We start from the raw sequence: 17,341 nt of genomic DNA, 5'->3' as shown, positions 1-17,341 counted from the left end.
AGATACACACTCACACTACATAGCTTACACTTATCCATGCAGATACACACACTACACAGCATACACTTATACATGCAGATACACACACACACACATTACATAGCATACACTTACACATGCAGATACACACACTACACAGCATACACTTATACATGCAGATACACACACACTTATACATACAGATACACACACACTACATAGCTTACACTTATACATGCAGATACACACACACTTATACATACAGATACACACAAACTACACAGCATACACTTATACATGCAGATACACACACACTTATACATGCAGATACACACACACACTTATACATACAGATACACACACACTACATAGCTTACACTTATACATGCAGATACGCACACTACATAGCATATACTTATACATGCAGATACATATACACACATTTATGCATACAGATATACACACACACACTACATAGCTTACATTTATACATGCAGATACACACACACTACATAGCATACACTTATACATGCAGATACACACACATTACATAGCATACACTTACACATGCAGATACACACACTACATAGCATACACTTATACATGCAGATACATACACATTACATAGCATACACTTACACATGCAGATACACACACTACATAGCATACACTTACACATGCAGATACACACACTACATAGCATACACTTATACATGCAGATACACACACACTTATACATACAGATACAAACAGACTACATAGCTTACACTTATACATGCAGATTCGCACAGTACATAGCATACACTTATACATGCAGATACACACACATTTATACATGCAAATACACACACACTTATACATACAGATACACACACACTTATACATACAGATACACATACACTTATACATGCATATACACACACACTTATACATACAGATACACACACACTTATACATACAGATACACACACACACTACATCATATATGGGTATTGTAATTCATTGTATGGGGTCCTGGGGTTGGCAAGCACATTAGCTGGCAGTCTGCGGCTGCCACTGTTCGTTACCCTGGTGTTAGCACTGCTCATTGTATAAAACTGAATGCATGCTAGCATTACCCCCAGGGGTTAGAAGTCATCACTATCAGAGTTTAGAGGTTACCATTACCTGAGGTCAGAGGGTATACAGCCTTCTTACTCCTGCTTAACCCACACACCATTAGTTTTCCCCAGGGAATCTAACAGGTATCTAACCCTGCGAGAGAAAAGCCAGCTGCTTCTGAGTATGGGCCCAATAGAATTAATATATATATATATATTAAATGCATAGGGCAATACAGGACAGATGGCAAGCAACCCGGGACAGACCCCTAAAATCGGGACTGTACCGCGAAAATCGGGAGAGTTGAGGGTGACATCAGCACTGATGAAGCTGATTGTCTGTTGTGTTTTATTTCTTCTCAACATGCAACTGACAGCACCTAAAGAATAACTGGCTAAAGAATTTTTGATGTAAAATATCTTCCTTTTTTGCATAGAGATGTTCAGGTGACATTTTTATGTCAATTAAAGGGACATAAAAGCCAATTTTTTTCTTTCGTGATTTAGAAAGAGCATGTCATTTTAAACAACTTTCTAATTTACTTCTATTATCTAATTTGCTTCATTCTCTTGATATCACTTGCTGAAAAGCATATCTAGATATGCTCAGTAGCTACTGATTGGTTGCTGCACCTAGAGGCCTTGTGTGATTGGCTCACACATGTGCATTGCTATTTCTTCAACAAAGGATATCTAAAGAATTGAGCAAATTAGATAATCGAAGTAAATTGGAAAGTTGTTTAAAATTGCATGCCCTATCTGAATCATGAAAGTTTAATTTTGACTAGACTGTCCCTTTAAGCTGCATCATTATCTAGTGATTTTTTAGCACATGGGTATTATGTCCCTTTAATTTGCTCTCATTGAAGCATATGTCTGCATTCTCTTCTTGCAGTCAGTGCCAGATGTACCATTGGTACAAAATGGACATGGATGTTAGTAGTAATGCTTCATGATTCAAAGCACACGTGCACGCTCCTAAGCCTTCCTAACGGCTAGATTTGGAGTTTTGTCGGTAACGACCCGAAAAACTAACACCGGCTTTTTTCTGGCCGCACCATAAAAATAACTCTGGTATTGAGAGTCCACAAAAAGGCTGCGTTAGGCTCCAAAAAAGGAGCGTAGAGCATTTTTAACGCAGCTTCAACTCTCGATACCAGAGTTGCTTACGCAAGCGGCCAGCCTCAAAAACGTGCTCGTGCACGATTCCCCCATAGGAAACAATGGGGCTGTTTGAGCTGAAAAAAAACCTAACACCTGCAAAAAAGCCGCGTTCAGCTCTTAACGCAGCCCCATTGTTTGCTATGGGGAAACACTTCTACGTCTGCACCTAACACCCTAACATGTACCCCGAGTCTAAACACCCCTAGCCTTACACTTATTAACCCCTAATCTGCCGCCCCAGCTATCGCTGACCCCTGCATATTATTATTAACCCCTAATCTGCCGCTCCGTAAACCGCCGCTACTTACATTATCCCTATGTACCCCTAATCTGCTGCCCTAACATCGCCGACCCCTATATTATATTTATTAACCCCTAATCTGCCCCCCACAACGTCGCCTCCACCTGCCTACACTTATTAACCCCTAATCTGCCGACCGGACCGCACCGCTACTATAATAAAGTTATTAACCCCTAATCCGCCTCACTAACCCTATAATAAATAGTATTAACCCCTAATCTGCCCTCCCTAACATCGCCGACACCTAACTTCAATTATTAACCCCTAATCTGCCGACCCAATCTCGCCGCTATTCTAATAAATGTATTAACCCCTAAAGATAAGTCTAACACTAACACCCCCCTAAATTAAATATAATTTAAATCTAACGAAATTAATTATCTCTTATTAAATAAATTATTCCTATTTAAAGCTAAATACTTACCTGTAAAATAAATCCTAATATAGCTACAATATAAATTATAATTATATTATAGCTATTTTAGGATTAATATTTATTTTACAGGTAACTTTGTATTTATTTTAACCAGGTACAATAGCTATTAAATAGTTAAGAACTATTTAATAGCTAAAATAGTTAAAATAATTACAAATTTACCTGTAAAAGAAATCCTAACCTAAGTTACAATTAAACCTAACACTATGCTATCAATAAATTAATTAAATAAACTACCTACAATTACCTACAATTAACCTAACACTACACTATCAATAAATTAATTAAATACAATTCCTACAAATAAATACAATTAAATAAACTTGCTAAAGTACAAAAAATAAAAAAGAACTAAGTTACAAAAAATAAAAAAATATTTACAAACATAAGAAAAATATTACAACAATTTTAAACTAATTACACCTACTCTAAGCCCCCTAATAAAATAACAAAGCCCCCCAAAATAAAAAAATGCCCTACCCTATTCTAAATAACTAAAGTTCAAAGCTCTTTTACCTTACCAGCCCTGAACAGGGCCCTTTGCGGGGCATGCCCCAAGAAGTTCAGCTCTTTTGCCTGTAAAAGAAAAAATACAATACCCAAGCCCCCCAACATTACAACCCACCACCCACATACCTCTAATCTAACCCAAACCCCCCTTAAATAAACCTAACACTAAGCCCCTGAAGATCTTCCTACCTTATCTTCACCTCACCGGGTTCAACGATCTGTCCAGAAGAGCTCCTCCGATGTCCTGATCCAAGCCCAAGCGGGGGGCTGAAGAGGTCCATGATCCGGATGAAGTCTTCATCCAAGCGGGAGCTGAAGAGGTCCATGATCCGGATGAAGTCTTCTATCAACGGCATCTTCAATCTTCTTTCTTCCGGATCCATCTTGCAGACCTCCGACACGGAACATCCTGCTGGCCCGACGGACTAACGACGAATGACGGTTCCTTTAAGGGACGTCATCCAAGATGGCGTCCCTCGAATTCCGATTGGCTGATAGGATTCTATCAGCCAATCGGAATTAAGGTAGGAATATTCTGATTGGCTGATGGAATCAGCCAATCAGATTCAAGTTCAATCCGATTGGCTGATTCAATCAGCCAATCAGATTGAGCTCGCAATCTATTGGCTGTTCCGATCAGCCAATAGAATGCATGCTCAATCTGATTGGCTGATTGGATCAGCCAATCGGATTGAACTTGATTCTGATTGGCTGATTCCATCAGCCAATCAGAATATTCCTACCTTAATTCCGATTGGCTGATAGAATCCTATCAGCCAATCGGAATTCGAGGGACGCCATCTTGGATGACGTCCCTTAAAGGAACCGTCATTCGTCGTTAGTCCGTCGGGCCAGCAGGATGTTCCGCGTCGGAGGTCTGCAAGATGGATCCGGAAGAAAGAAGATTGAAGATGCCGTTGATAGAAGACTTCATCCGGATCATGGACCTCTTCAGCTCCCGCTTGGATGAAGATTTCATCCGGATCATGGACCTCTTCAGCCCCCCGCTTGGGCTTGGATCAGGACATCGGAGGAGCTCTTCTGGACAGATCGTTGAACCCGGTGAGGTGAAGATAAGGTAGGAAGATCTTCAGGGGCTTAGTGTTAGGTTTATTTAAGGGGGGTTTGGGTTAGATTAGGGGTATGTGGGTGGTGGGTTGTAATGTTGGGGGGCTTGGGTATTGTATTTTTTCTTTTACAGGCAAAAGAGCTGAACTTCTTGGGGCATGCCCCGCAAAGGGCCCTGTTCAGAGCTGGTAAGGTAAAAGAGCTTTGAACTTTAGTTATTTAGAATAGGGTAGGGCATTTTTTTATTTTGGGGGGCTTTGTTATTTTATTAGGGGGCTTAGAGTAGGTGTAATTAGTTTAAAATTGTTGTAATATTTTTCTTATGTTTGTAAATATTTTTTTATTTTTTGTAACTTAGTTCTTTTTTATTTTTTGTACTTTAGCAAGTTTATTTAATTGTATTTATTTGTAGGAATTGTATTTAATTAATTTATTGATAGTGTAGTGTTAGGTTAATTGTAGGTAATTGTAGGTAGTTTATTTAATTAATTTATTGATAGTATAGTGTTAGGCTTAATTGTAACTTAGGTTAGGATTTCTTTTACAGGTAAATTTGTAATTATTTTAACTATTTTAGCTATTAAATAGTTCTTAACTATTTAATAGCTATTGTACCTGGTTAAAATAAATACAAAGTTACCTGTAAAATAAATATTAATCCTAAAATAGCTATAATATAATTATAATTTATATTGTAGCTATATTAGGATTTATTTTACAGGTAAGTATTTAGCTTTAAATAGGAATAATTTATTTAATAAGAGATAATTAATTTCGTTAGATTTAAATTATATTTAACTTAGGGGGGTGTTAGTGTTAGGGTTAGACTTAGCTTTAGGGGTTAATACATTTATTAGAATAGCGGCGAGATTGGGTCGGCAGATTAGGGGTTAATAATTGAAGTTAGGTGTCGGCGATGTTAGGGAGGGCAGATTAGGGGTTAATACTATTTATTATAGGGTTAGTGTGGCGGATTAGGGGTTAATAACTTTATTATAGTAGCGCTCAGGTCCACTCGGCAGATTAGGGGTTAATAAGTGTAGGCAGGTGGAGGCGACGTTGAGGGGGGCAGATTAGGGGTTAATAAATATAATACAGGGGTCGGCGGTGTTAGGGGCAGCAGATTAGGAGTACATAAGGATAACGTAGGTGGCGGTCGGCAGATTAGGGGTTAAAAAAATTTATTCGAGTGTCGGCGATGTGGGGGGGTCTCGGTTTAGGGGTACATAGGTAGTTTATGGGTGTTAGTGTACTTTAGAGTACAGTAGTTAAGAGCTTTATAAACCGGCGTTAGCCCAGAAATCTCTTAACTACTGACTTTTTTCCTGCGGCTGGAGTTTTGTCGTTAGATTTCTAACGCTCACTTCAGACACGACTCTAAATACCGGAGTTAGAAAGATCCCATTGAAAAGATAGGATACGCAATTTACGTAAGGGGATCTGCGGTATGGAAAAGTCGCGGCTGAAAAGTGAGCGTTAGACTTTATTTTGAGTGACTCCAAATACCGGCGGTAGCCTAAAACCAGCGTTAGGAACCTCTAACGCTTGTTTTCACGGCTAACGCCAAACTCCAAATCTAGGTCTAAGTGTGCTCTCATTAAAATGCACTTAGTTTATAGGGACATGAAATCCAAAGTTTTTCTTTCATGATTAATATAGAGCATCCAGTTTGAACCCTTTCACTGCTAAGCCTTTTTTCACCCCCAGTGCTGAGCTCATTTTAACCTTTTTTAGCTACCTACATTTGGCCAAATTTCACTGAGTGACCCACACAAATGATATATTAGCAGATTCACAATATAGTAACTTTATTTTTTAGAAATCAAACTTTATTATGGGTCTCTAGACATACCAGATTTTTTTATTGCACATATAATGACCCATTCCAAAGCAAACCCCCATTATTATTTTTTTATTTTATTTTTAAAACATCTGCCCTGTGGTACTGCTCCAATTCTCTTTCAAATAAGGGGTCTTGGAGGTTTGTAGCTGCTTAGGGAGCATCAAGCCTGGAAGTGCTGCCCATCAGGCCACTAACGATCCCCGGCCGGTAGTGGGGGGAATCGCCCAAAACAGCATTTGATCAGCGATCCCACTGCATGACGTTAAACAAGTTTGCTTTACTTTAAATTTGTTGATATTATTAAATGACCTTCATTTTTGGTATCCTTTGTTGAAGGAGCAGCAATGCACTACTGGGAGCTATCTGGACACAGGTGAGCCAATGACAAGAAGTCTATATGTGCCAACAATCAGCAGCTAGCTCTGAGTATTGCATTGCTGCTACTGAGCCTACATAGGTATGCTTTTCAAAAAATGAGAACAAGAGACTGAAGCAAATTAGATAATAGAAATAAATTAGAGATATGAAAATGGAAATTTAACTTCACTGTACCTTTAAACAAGGTGGTAATCAAGGGATGTACATTTTGAAAAGGACATTAAGCACTCAATACATTTTGAGTATAGCATAGTATTAAGGTAATTCCCCCCTCCCCCCCAGTCATGGGTGCCGCCATGTTGAAATCTAGTTTTCACTTCTATTCCAGTGCTGACCTGTTTGCACATGTGCAGCAATGCTCCACATACCTGCAGTGTAACCTAGGTTCCAAAAAAGGCAGCACCCATAATTAGATGGAGGTGCATGAAATGTATTTAAAGGGACATAAAACCCAAATTATCCTTTGTTGAGAAGCAGAAATGTAAGTTTATGAGCGTGCACGTGTCAGCAGTACTTTTGCAACAATGTTATACATTAGCAAGAGCACTAGATGGCAGCACTGTTTCCTTTCATGTGCCCCAGACACATGCACACTACCTATTGAGATATCTTCAACAACACGAGGACAAAACAAATTTGATAATAGAAGCAAATTGGAAACTTTTTTTTTAAATTATCTGAATCATGAAAAAAAAATCTGAGTTTCATGTCCCTTTAAATGGAAATGTTTTTGTTTTGTTTTTATTTTATAAATTGGATACTCTCTCTTACTCATAAAATGTAGACTTCCAAGTTCTTTTAATTATTTAAAAATGGCTTTGTGCATATCCCTGACATTCTAGAATTCCTTAATTATATTTATCCTTACATCTTCATTGGAAGTCTATTAATGGGTCAGACACTTTTCAAACTGCTGCCCTTCAACTTAAGATCATGACTCTTTGTTCTGGTTTTGCTCATTTATTGACAAATTGTAGGCTTAAAGGGACACTAAACCCATTTTTGTTTTCATGATTCAGATAGAGCAGCAATTTTAAGGAGCTTTCTAATTTACTCCTATTATCAATTGTTCCTCGTTCTATTGCTATCTTTTTTTTAAAAAAAAAGTAGGAATGTGATGCATAGGAGACTGCCTATTTTTGGTTGAGAACCTTGGTTATGCTTCCTATTGGTGGGTATATGTCAGCATCCAATAAGCAAGCGCTATCCATGGTGCTGAACCTAAAATGGGCTGGCTGCTAAGATTTACATTCCTGCTTTTAAAATAAAGATAGCAAGAGAACGAAGAAAAATTGATAATAGGAGTTAATTAGAAAGTTGCTTAAAATGTCATGCTCTATCTGAATCATGACAGAAAAAAAATTGGGTTTAGTGTCCCTTTAAGCCTACAATTTGTCCCTTTAATTTGATTAAATTCTTTAATATATTTGGGTTTCTATCATATCAACTCTCTGCATTCTCTCTTCAAACCTTTACATTTTATGGTCATGAAGTCTTTACCTGTAAGTTTTATTTATTTTTGTAAACCATGTGCTAGTTCATCTTTTCAACACTTTTTTTTTTTTTTTTTAAGAATATATCCTTAATTTTTAGAGGATAATACAGAGTGCAGTGTTCTCCACTAAATTTTTGCCAACCAAGAAGTAGCCGGGTAAGGGACAGTATAATAATGTGCACTATTATAACATGTCCTGTTATTTATAAATGTTAGATATGCTATGTAAAGCACACATTAATTGAATATTTTTTGTGCAACAAACATTGGAAAAAATATTAGATAATTTTATCTTAATATTGGCTTGAATTTTAGCTGGAGGACCAGTTAAGTCAGCTGGGTAATGTGCCCATTTAATAGGTCCTTGGGAGGACAGTGGAGTGACTTAGTTCCAAAGATCCCAAACATGTATTTTAAAGTTTTATGTTCAGCTCTGTTGATCCTTTAAGATCTAAAGCAAAATGTTTTGTAGCTGAGTGTTTCATTGTTATATCTGATTATTGTGGAATTTTTTTATTTCAGAAAAATGAATGGCTGTGTTTGAATTGCCAAACTCAGAGGCTTTTAGAGGGAAGCTTAGGCGATGCTCCACCATCTGCCCTACCACATACAGCAAAGCAACAGCTTCCTGGTTCACCTCGGCATGGTCAAGGAGTTACACCAACAGCCTCACCCAAGCATCTGCCAGGAACCCCGGCAACAGGATCTCCCCGGCATCAGCCAGTTCCTAGCCAGACAACATCACCCCGTCATCAGAAAACAGGACCTACTCAGACACCATCATCCCAGCCCCAGAAACCAGGACCTATATCAACCCTTTCCCATACAACTGGTACAGCAGGTCAACAAAAAGCAATATCACATCATCTCCCAGGACATCAGCCAGAGACTTTTCAAGACAAACGTATACCTGAATCAGATCAACTCAGGAGTTCGGAACAGGGTAAGGCACAGACCATTCGTGAAGATAAAAAACACCCAGAGGCAATCACCCAATCCAAAACTCCTGCAGAATCTCAAAAGGTGTCAAAACAGCTGGTGCCAAAAGGAAAGAGCTCTGGGAGCAAAAAGGAATCCGGAACACGGAACAGCAAGTCGTCTTCTGAGATTCAAAAGGCTAAAGATCTGGAGGTGATTTTTTTAAATATTTTTTCTAAACTGAAGATCTGTAAAAGTGTACAGTGAGATAAAGACATTTATGGTATCCTAGAAAATAAATAGTTAATACAATATTTTGGTTATGTCATAATACAGAGATCGCCAGATGTTTAAAAGGTCAGTCTACTCCAGAATTGTTATTGTTTAAAAAGATAGATAATCCTTTTATTACCCATTCCCCTGTTTTGATAACCAACACGGCTATACTACAATACTTTTTACCTCTGTGATTACCTTGTATCTAAACTTTTGCAGACTGCCCTTTTATTTCAGTTTTTTTGACAAACTTGCATTTAGCCAATCAGTGCCATCTCATTTGTAACTCTATGGGCGTGGTCACAATGGTATCTGTATGACACACATGAAATAACGCCCTCTAGCTATGAAAACCTGTCAAATGCATTGAAGAAAGGGCGGCCTTCAAGGGCTTAGAAATTAGCATATGAGCCTACCTAGGTTTAGCTTTCAACAAAGAATACCAAAAGAACAAAGCAAATTTGATCATAAAAGTGAATTGGAAAGTTGTTTAAAATTGCATTCCCTAACTGAATCATGAAAGTTTAATTTTGACTAGACTGTCACTTTAACTGACTTTCCCACTTTTGTAAACAAAAGAAGGAATTCATTTTCAGGATTCTTAAAGATCATAAAATAATGTCAAGTTAGTATATTCAGTGACAGAATAAACATGGTCATAATATTATGCATTATTGTTCTGAAATATGAGTTTATTAAAATATATTTTGTTTGTTTTCCTACAGGATATAAGCAAGCCTTATTCTCATGATGTATCACGTAGCCCTCAAAGCCTAAGTGACACAGGTTATTCTTCAGATGGAATTTCTAGTTCACAAAGTGAGATTGCTGGACTAGTACAGCAAGAGGAAGAGAAATTAAATGGAACAGGTATATCTCAGCGCAGCCCTCCGAGTCCATCTGAACTTACTAAATTAGAAAGCACTGTAAGACCTCTTTTGGAAACTAAAGGCCAGGGACACGGTGATAACGGAAAAATGATTCATTCTTTACGAGAAGATCAGAGGCAAAAGCAGAGGCCACGATCACTTTCTATTACTCCTGAAGCCTTTGATTCAGATGAAGAATTGGAAGATATCCTTGAAGAAGATGAAGACTCTCTAGAGTGGGAAAACCAGAGGGATCAAAGGGAAATTGTTGAGTCATCTGATGATTTTGGCAGTAAGCTACGGCATGACTATGTTGAAGACAGTAGCGAAGGATTTTCACCTTTGCCAACTAGGCAAGTAAAGGGACCATTTTCTGATGAGGAGTTTATGAGAAGGCAGATTCTAGAAATGAGTGCAGAAGAAGATAATCTTGAAGATGATGATGAAGAAGAGTATAATCATGTAAAATATAGTAGTAGCAAGAACGGACAAAAGACAGACTCTGAAAAAAACAAAGTCTCTTCTTCAAAAAGGCGTACTGCTTACAATGCAAGTAACATGTATGAGGAAAACAGAAAAGATATGGAAGCTGAAGATGAAGAGGATGTTGCTGCTTCTCAAGGAGGACTCAGACGTTTTAAAACCATTGAATTAAACAGCACAAATAGTTACAACCGAGACATGGATCTTGACCATGAGACAGATATAAGTTTGGACAGAGAGCCAGAGTTAGAAATGGAAAGCTTGACTGGATCACCAGAGGAAAGATCTAGAGGAGATTATTCTTCAACTTTACCGGCAACAACACCAAGTTACACCTCTGGTACCTCTCCTACATCCATGTCATCTCTTGAAGAAGATAGTGACAGTAGCCCTAGCCGAAGACAGCGATTGGAGGAAGTTAAGCAACAGAGAAAAGCAAGGCATCGCTCCCATGGTCCCTTATTGCCAACCATAGAGGATTCTTCAGAGGAAGATGAACTTCGTGAAGAAGAAGAGCTTCTAAGAGAGCAAGAAAAAATGAGAGAAGTTGAACAGCAGCGTATTCGGAGCACTGCACGTAAAACAAAAAGAGACAAAGAAGAATTGAGGGCACAAAGAAGAAGAGAGAGATCCAAAACTCCTCCCAGTAATCTATCTCCCATTGAAGATGCATCCCCAACGGAAGAGCTAAGGCAAGCTGCAGAGATGGAAGAGCTACATAGATCATCCTGTTCAGAATACTCACCTTCAATAGACTCTGAAGCAGAAGGTTTTGAAATAATTGCTTCTAAACTATATAAGTCTGGAAGTGAGTATAACTTACCAACATTTATGTCTCTATATTCTCCAACAGAGAAATCTCCAAGCAGCTCTAATAGTAAGCCTTTGAAAAGTGCAGAAGAGGTGTATGAAGAAATGATGAGGAAAGCTGAAATGTTTCAGAAACAACAGATGCAGCAATCTCAGCAAAGCATGATTTATGGCAATAATTATCAACAGGTTGGTTATATTGGTACAGAAAACCAGAATAATTTTGAATATCAGTACATTGATGAGTACAGCTATGAGTCTGGTCAGGTTGGTGGCTCTCAAACTGACTACCACATGGATTTAACAAAGTCTGGTACTGTTTATGATGAAATTTTGCAAACATCACAGAACATTGCTAGGATGCACCAGTCCTCATCAATGGATTTATCAATGCCACCAGAGGATAAGAAGGCTGAATCCTACCAAGATAAACAGTTTCTGAATGCAGAAAATGCATACAATGACTTAATGAAACAAGCAAGTGGGGCTCTCACACCTGGAACAAGTCCCACCCAGTTAGCCGCACCAGTGTCATTTGCATCTTCTGAAAGTAGTATAGGGAGAGTGATACCTAATGTGCGTGTAACTCAACACTTTTCTAAGGATGGACTAGATCAAGCAAAGCTCCACAGTTCATCCTCAGTACCCAGCACCAAAACTATAACATCTACTTATCAGTATGGAAAAGGATCTACCACCACCACATCTACAATAAGTCAGACATTTACATCAAATGCAAGCACATCTCCTATGTATTCTGATGTAATTCATAGAAGCTATGCACATTCCAAAGGCACCACTGATTATAGCTCAAATGAAGATCAGTATAGAAATAGAGTTGTTGCAGAGAAGCAAGATAACTTACAGAGCAAAGATGATACTAGGGAAAATGTTTCTTTGACATCAAAAGTTATTTCTTTTTTTAAGAGCTCTAGTCCCCCACTTTCACCTACCTCACCAACACAAAGTCCAACACATTCACCTTCAAGAATCAGTTTGTCATCTGGAAACAGATCTACTTCTGAATTCTCGTCTCAAACTCATGGTACTTATCGACAATCTGATGTTCCTTCAACCACTTCCACTTTCTCAATGTCACCTATGGTGGCTCATGGCACACAGACATCAGATCGTACTAGGTCACCTCGTCTCTCAAGGCAGCAGTCTTCTCAAGAAGCTCCTTTTATGGTCATCACATTAGCATCTGATTCATCAAGCCAAACTAAGCCTAAAACTGTCAGTTCCTCTACCTCACCAGTAACATCTCCAACCAGACTTAACCGTCAACAAACTATTCAAAATTACAATCAAACATCAAATAGTAGTTCTCAAACTCATCAAGCACAAATACAACCAAGCTACACAAAGGCACATACAATCATAGAAAGGACTTCCACGTCTATGAAAGGACCTGCAACCTCTGTTACCGATAGTTCTACTGCTACATATAACTGGGGTCCTTTACCACCTGAGAACATATCATTATGTAGAATATCTTCTGTCCCTGGTACATCTAGGGTGGAGCCTGGTCCAAAACATAGTGGCAGTGCTGTTGATTTACGAACTGCAATTAAAACAGCACCAGTTATTATGACAGACCATGGCATGGATCTTACTTCATTAGCTACTGATTCTAGGAGATATTCATTAAATATGGAACAGTCTCCAACACGGCACTCTACAGCTGTCCAGCCTCTGATTGTTAATTTAAATGCTCAAGAACAATCTCATGCTGCTATAGGTACAGCTACCACAGTCAGCATAACTGTTGCTTCTTCTATGATTGCATCACAGACAAAACAACCATTAGTCTATGGGGATCCATATCAAAACAGAGTAGACTTTGGACAAGGGACTGGAAGTGCAGTATGTTTAACACAAGTTAGACATGTAGAACAAGCTACTCAGTCAGGCATGATGAGGGGAGGGATAAATAGTGGTGGTGTATCTGCTGTTGTCAGCAAACCAGAAGAAAATGTTGGTATGCAGAAAGACATATTTGCAAGATATAATCTTCCCAGTCAGGTACCCTCCATGGTTAAAAGAGATGTGGTAGCACAAACAAGTAACATCCATAATGTTGCTAACCTAAATTCTATGCCAAGGCAATTCCAACAAGATAAAGGTATGGTTTCTGCAGAAACATACAGAGGGGTACATGAGCAAAAAGCACAAGTTCCTTCAGTTAATCTTGCTGGAAACCAGCCTCACACTATGATGGTACAGTTAGATGAAATGACATCTGGGCCAGTAACTAAAATTATTCGAGAAGAGCCACCACCATCAAATGCTTTGGATCTTACTGGAATCAAACCTGAAAGTCAAGTAGTCTGCTGTGATGTGGTCTACAAGTTCCCCTTTGGAGGTAGTTGTGCAGGGTCATACAATCCTTCAAATGTGCCTGATAAAAGTGGTGGGGATACAGCACAGCAAGTGAGACCTGGAGGTCAGTACTATGGTCAGAGGGAACAAGACCTCTCAGAAAACTATCCTTATAGGGAGTCAAAACCTCTGCCACCTCTACCTGCTCCTGTGACTCAAAATATGTATGAAGAACAGAGATTCTATCAATTTGGTACAATGGGCAGGTTACATTCATCCATGTCAGAAACCAATTTGTCTGACATTGGAATGAACTACCAACCATATCCTGCCACTGGAGGAGACTCTGCTATGGACTTGACTACAATGAAAAGCTCATACAGCATGAACTTCACAAATGGGAACTATTCGGGCCAAGGATTGCAGTATGGTTCATTCACTGACCTTAGGCAACCCACTGATTTATTTAGTAACTCATTACCCATGAGAAGGTATAACTCTATGTCAAATATTTACTCTGACTACAGATATTCCAGAGATTTGTCAAACTTGCAAGAATCTAACCTTGCCCAATACAGTGCAACAACAGCTCGTGAAATTAGTAGAATGTGTGCAGCACTTAATTCTATGGATCAGTATGGGGGTAGACATACTAGCAGTCCTGATATGTTGCAGTATGGGCCTGCTGCTGGGCCTTCGACAAATAGCATCCTATCAGGTCAGCAGGGAATGGCATCTATTAGACAAAACATGATGCATGGTCCTCATTTCTCAGATAGTCGACAAGGTTTTGGAAACTTAGCACAGTATAATATTTCTGGTCTGCGATCTGGAGCTATTAGGCAGATGTATCCACCTGCCCCTACTGTTAGAGCTGCTGATGGTATGATTTACTCAACCATCAATACACCTATAGCATCTACACTTCCAATAACAACACAGCCAGCATCTGTTCTTAGGCCAATGATTCGAGGTTTGTATAGGCCATATGGTACAGGGAATATGACAGCTGTACCACTAGCAAGCTTAACAAGAGTTCCCCTTGTAGCCCCAAGGATGCCTCTTGCACAGCAATACCGTTACCCTTCAGTAAGCAGGTTTCCAGCTGCTACAACAGCTTCAGTAATAGAAACCCCTGTATATTTAGGGAAACCTGCTACCACATTCACATCTAGTACAACCACAACAATTGCCAGTACTGGAACTGCTCTTCCAGCCACCACAGCTCCTTCAAGTTCTGTTACATCTTCTACCTTGAGAACAGAACAGGTTGGAACAGTGTCTAGTGATGTTCAAGCAAATGCTGGTTTACAAAGTTCAGCTTCAAAAGATCCTGGTTCAACCCAACAACAACATACAGGTCAAAAACTTGCTTCTGAAAGTCAGTCAACCTCCACATCCCAGAAGGCTGGAATAGAAAAAGAAGAGAAGGAGAAAGATGAGGAGAGACAAAGAAAGCAACAAGAACACATATTACAGATTGAGAGAGAAAGAATTGAGTTGGAAACACTGAGACAAATGCGCTTACATGAGGAATTAGAGAGAGAGCGGTTAGAACTGCAACGACATAGAGAAAAGGAGCAGATGTTGGTTCAGAGGGAGTTGCAAGAGCTGCACACAATCAAACACCAGGTACTGCAGCAACAGCAGGAAGAGCGCCAGGCTCAGTTTGCTCTGCAAAGGGAGCAGCTAGCGCAGCAGCGTTTACAGCTTGAGCAAATTCAGCAACTACAGCAGCATCTACAACAACAGCTTGAGGAGCAGAAAAGACAGAAGACCTTGCCACCACCAGCTGAACAAACTGCAAGGCTTCCGCCTCAGACTGTATCAGAAATAGCTATAGAAATGCAGAGAACTCTTGCTCAAACTGGCCACTGGCCACCTATGAACCAACCATTTATGGCTATGGCACCCACAATACCAGATGCTCAAGGACAGCCTCGCTTCCCTGGGCCACAAAGGCCACTGACCAACTCTACTTCAGAGATGTCACTTCAAACAGAGGTGCAGTGGGAGGTAAACAGGCCTATAAAGAAGAGAAACTCTATGCCACGCTTAAGAGATGCATACAATACAGATGATGGTCATGAACAATACATAGTTAAGAAGATCACTGATAGCAGCGTGCAAACTGATGATGAGGATGAGGAGGACAAGTTTTACATGTCACGAAGGCGCAGAACAAAACGCAGCACTGACTGCAGTGTCCAGACAGATGATGAGGACAATGCTGAATGGGAGCAACCAGTGCGTAGGCGGAGGTCCAGGTTTTCTCGCCATTCTGATTCAAGTTCAGACAGCAAGCATGATTCAAAGGGGACATCAAGCATTGCTATCCAAACTATTAGTGACTGCTCTGTGCAGACAGAGCCAGACCAACTTCAGAGAGTTTCCCCATCTATTCATATTACAACCCACGATCCTAAGGTTGAAATTGTTAAGTACATATCTGCTCCAGAAAAGACTCAACGGGGAGAAAGCCTTGCCTGCCAAACTGAACCAGAAACCCAATCCCATGGAATTGTGGTTCCCCAGCTCAGTGTCCCTACAACCGTAACACCATATTCGTCCAACATACAGATTGTAACATCAGGGCCCATAGATGCTAACATTTCTAGACAGCAGGGGGCAAGTAAGTTTGAAAAGAAGAAGCCTGACCCATTAGAAATTGGTTATCAATCCCACTTACCAACAGATACTCTCTCTCAACTATTTACTCGGCAGCCCCCTAAGTCTCCCCAGGTACTCTACTCTCCTGTATCACCACTGTCACCTCATAGGTTGCTGGAGTCCACCTTTACTTCTAGTGAAAGACTCAACAAGGCACACGTAACTCCCCAAAAGCATTTCACAGCTGACAACACTCAACGCCAGCAGATCCTACCACGTCCCATCAAAACCATGCAGCGATCCTTATCAGATCCTAAGCCCATCAGTCCCACATCTGAGGATTCTACAAAGGATAGGTTCTCTTTGTATCAGCATCAGTTGCTACAAAGTAGCCAGGTAAGAGACATGCCACCATACCATAGATAGAAATATAGCATTAGATATATGTACTTGAGAGAGAGAAGTATAAAGATAAGATACATTTATATGGTGTCTTAAAAAGACAATAATTTTTCTGGGTAATAGAATATTATGAATAATCAAAAAACAAACAATGTAAATAGTGAGATTAAAAGCTAAAAAAATGTTTTGTTAAGAAGCTCCTCACTAACTAGCGCACTCCTTAAAAACAATATTGTGTTCAATAAAACTGTTTATTCCTGAACTTAATATAGCCAGGTATAAACCATAGCACTAAAATAAATATACAAAAATATAAAACAATATTTTAACCAATAAAGAACACTTGCTTCCTGCAATCATCAAACAAAATAAATAAA

The 17,341-nt window shown here is 39.3% G+C and overlaps 1 protein-coding gene across 1 annotated transcript in view; it reads left to right on the top strand.

The window, feature by feature from the left end:
• The window catches only part of BSN (bassoon presynaptic cytomatrix protein), a 551,915-nt gene that overhangs the window by 378,790 nt on the left and 155,784 nt on the right, over positions 1 to 17,341 (top strand). Inside the window, exons 3-4 of the mRNA XM_053689411.1 lie at positions 8,797 to 9,405; positions 10,194 to 16,958. Coding sequence (XP_053545386.1) covers positions 8,797 to 9,405; positions 10,194 to 16,958 — 7,374 coding nt within the window. The remainder of the gene's footprint in view (positions 1 to 8,796; positions 9,406 to 10,193; positions 16,959 to 17,341) is intronic.

The sequence above is a fragment of the Bombina bombina genome, chromosome 7 (assembly GCF_027579735.1).
Source record: "Bombina bombina isolate aBomBom1 chromosome 7, aBomBom1.pri, whole genome shotgun sequence".
Taxonomy (NCBI): Eukaryota; Metazoa; Chordata; class Amphibia; order Anura; family Bombinatoridae; genus Bombina; species Bombina bombina.
The sequence above is the reverse complement of the archived record's forward strand: the minus strand, read 5'-3'. Positions and strand labels throughout refer to the sequence as shown.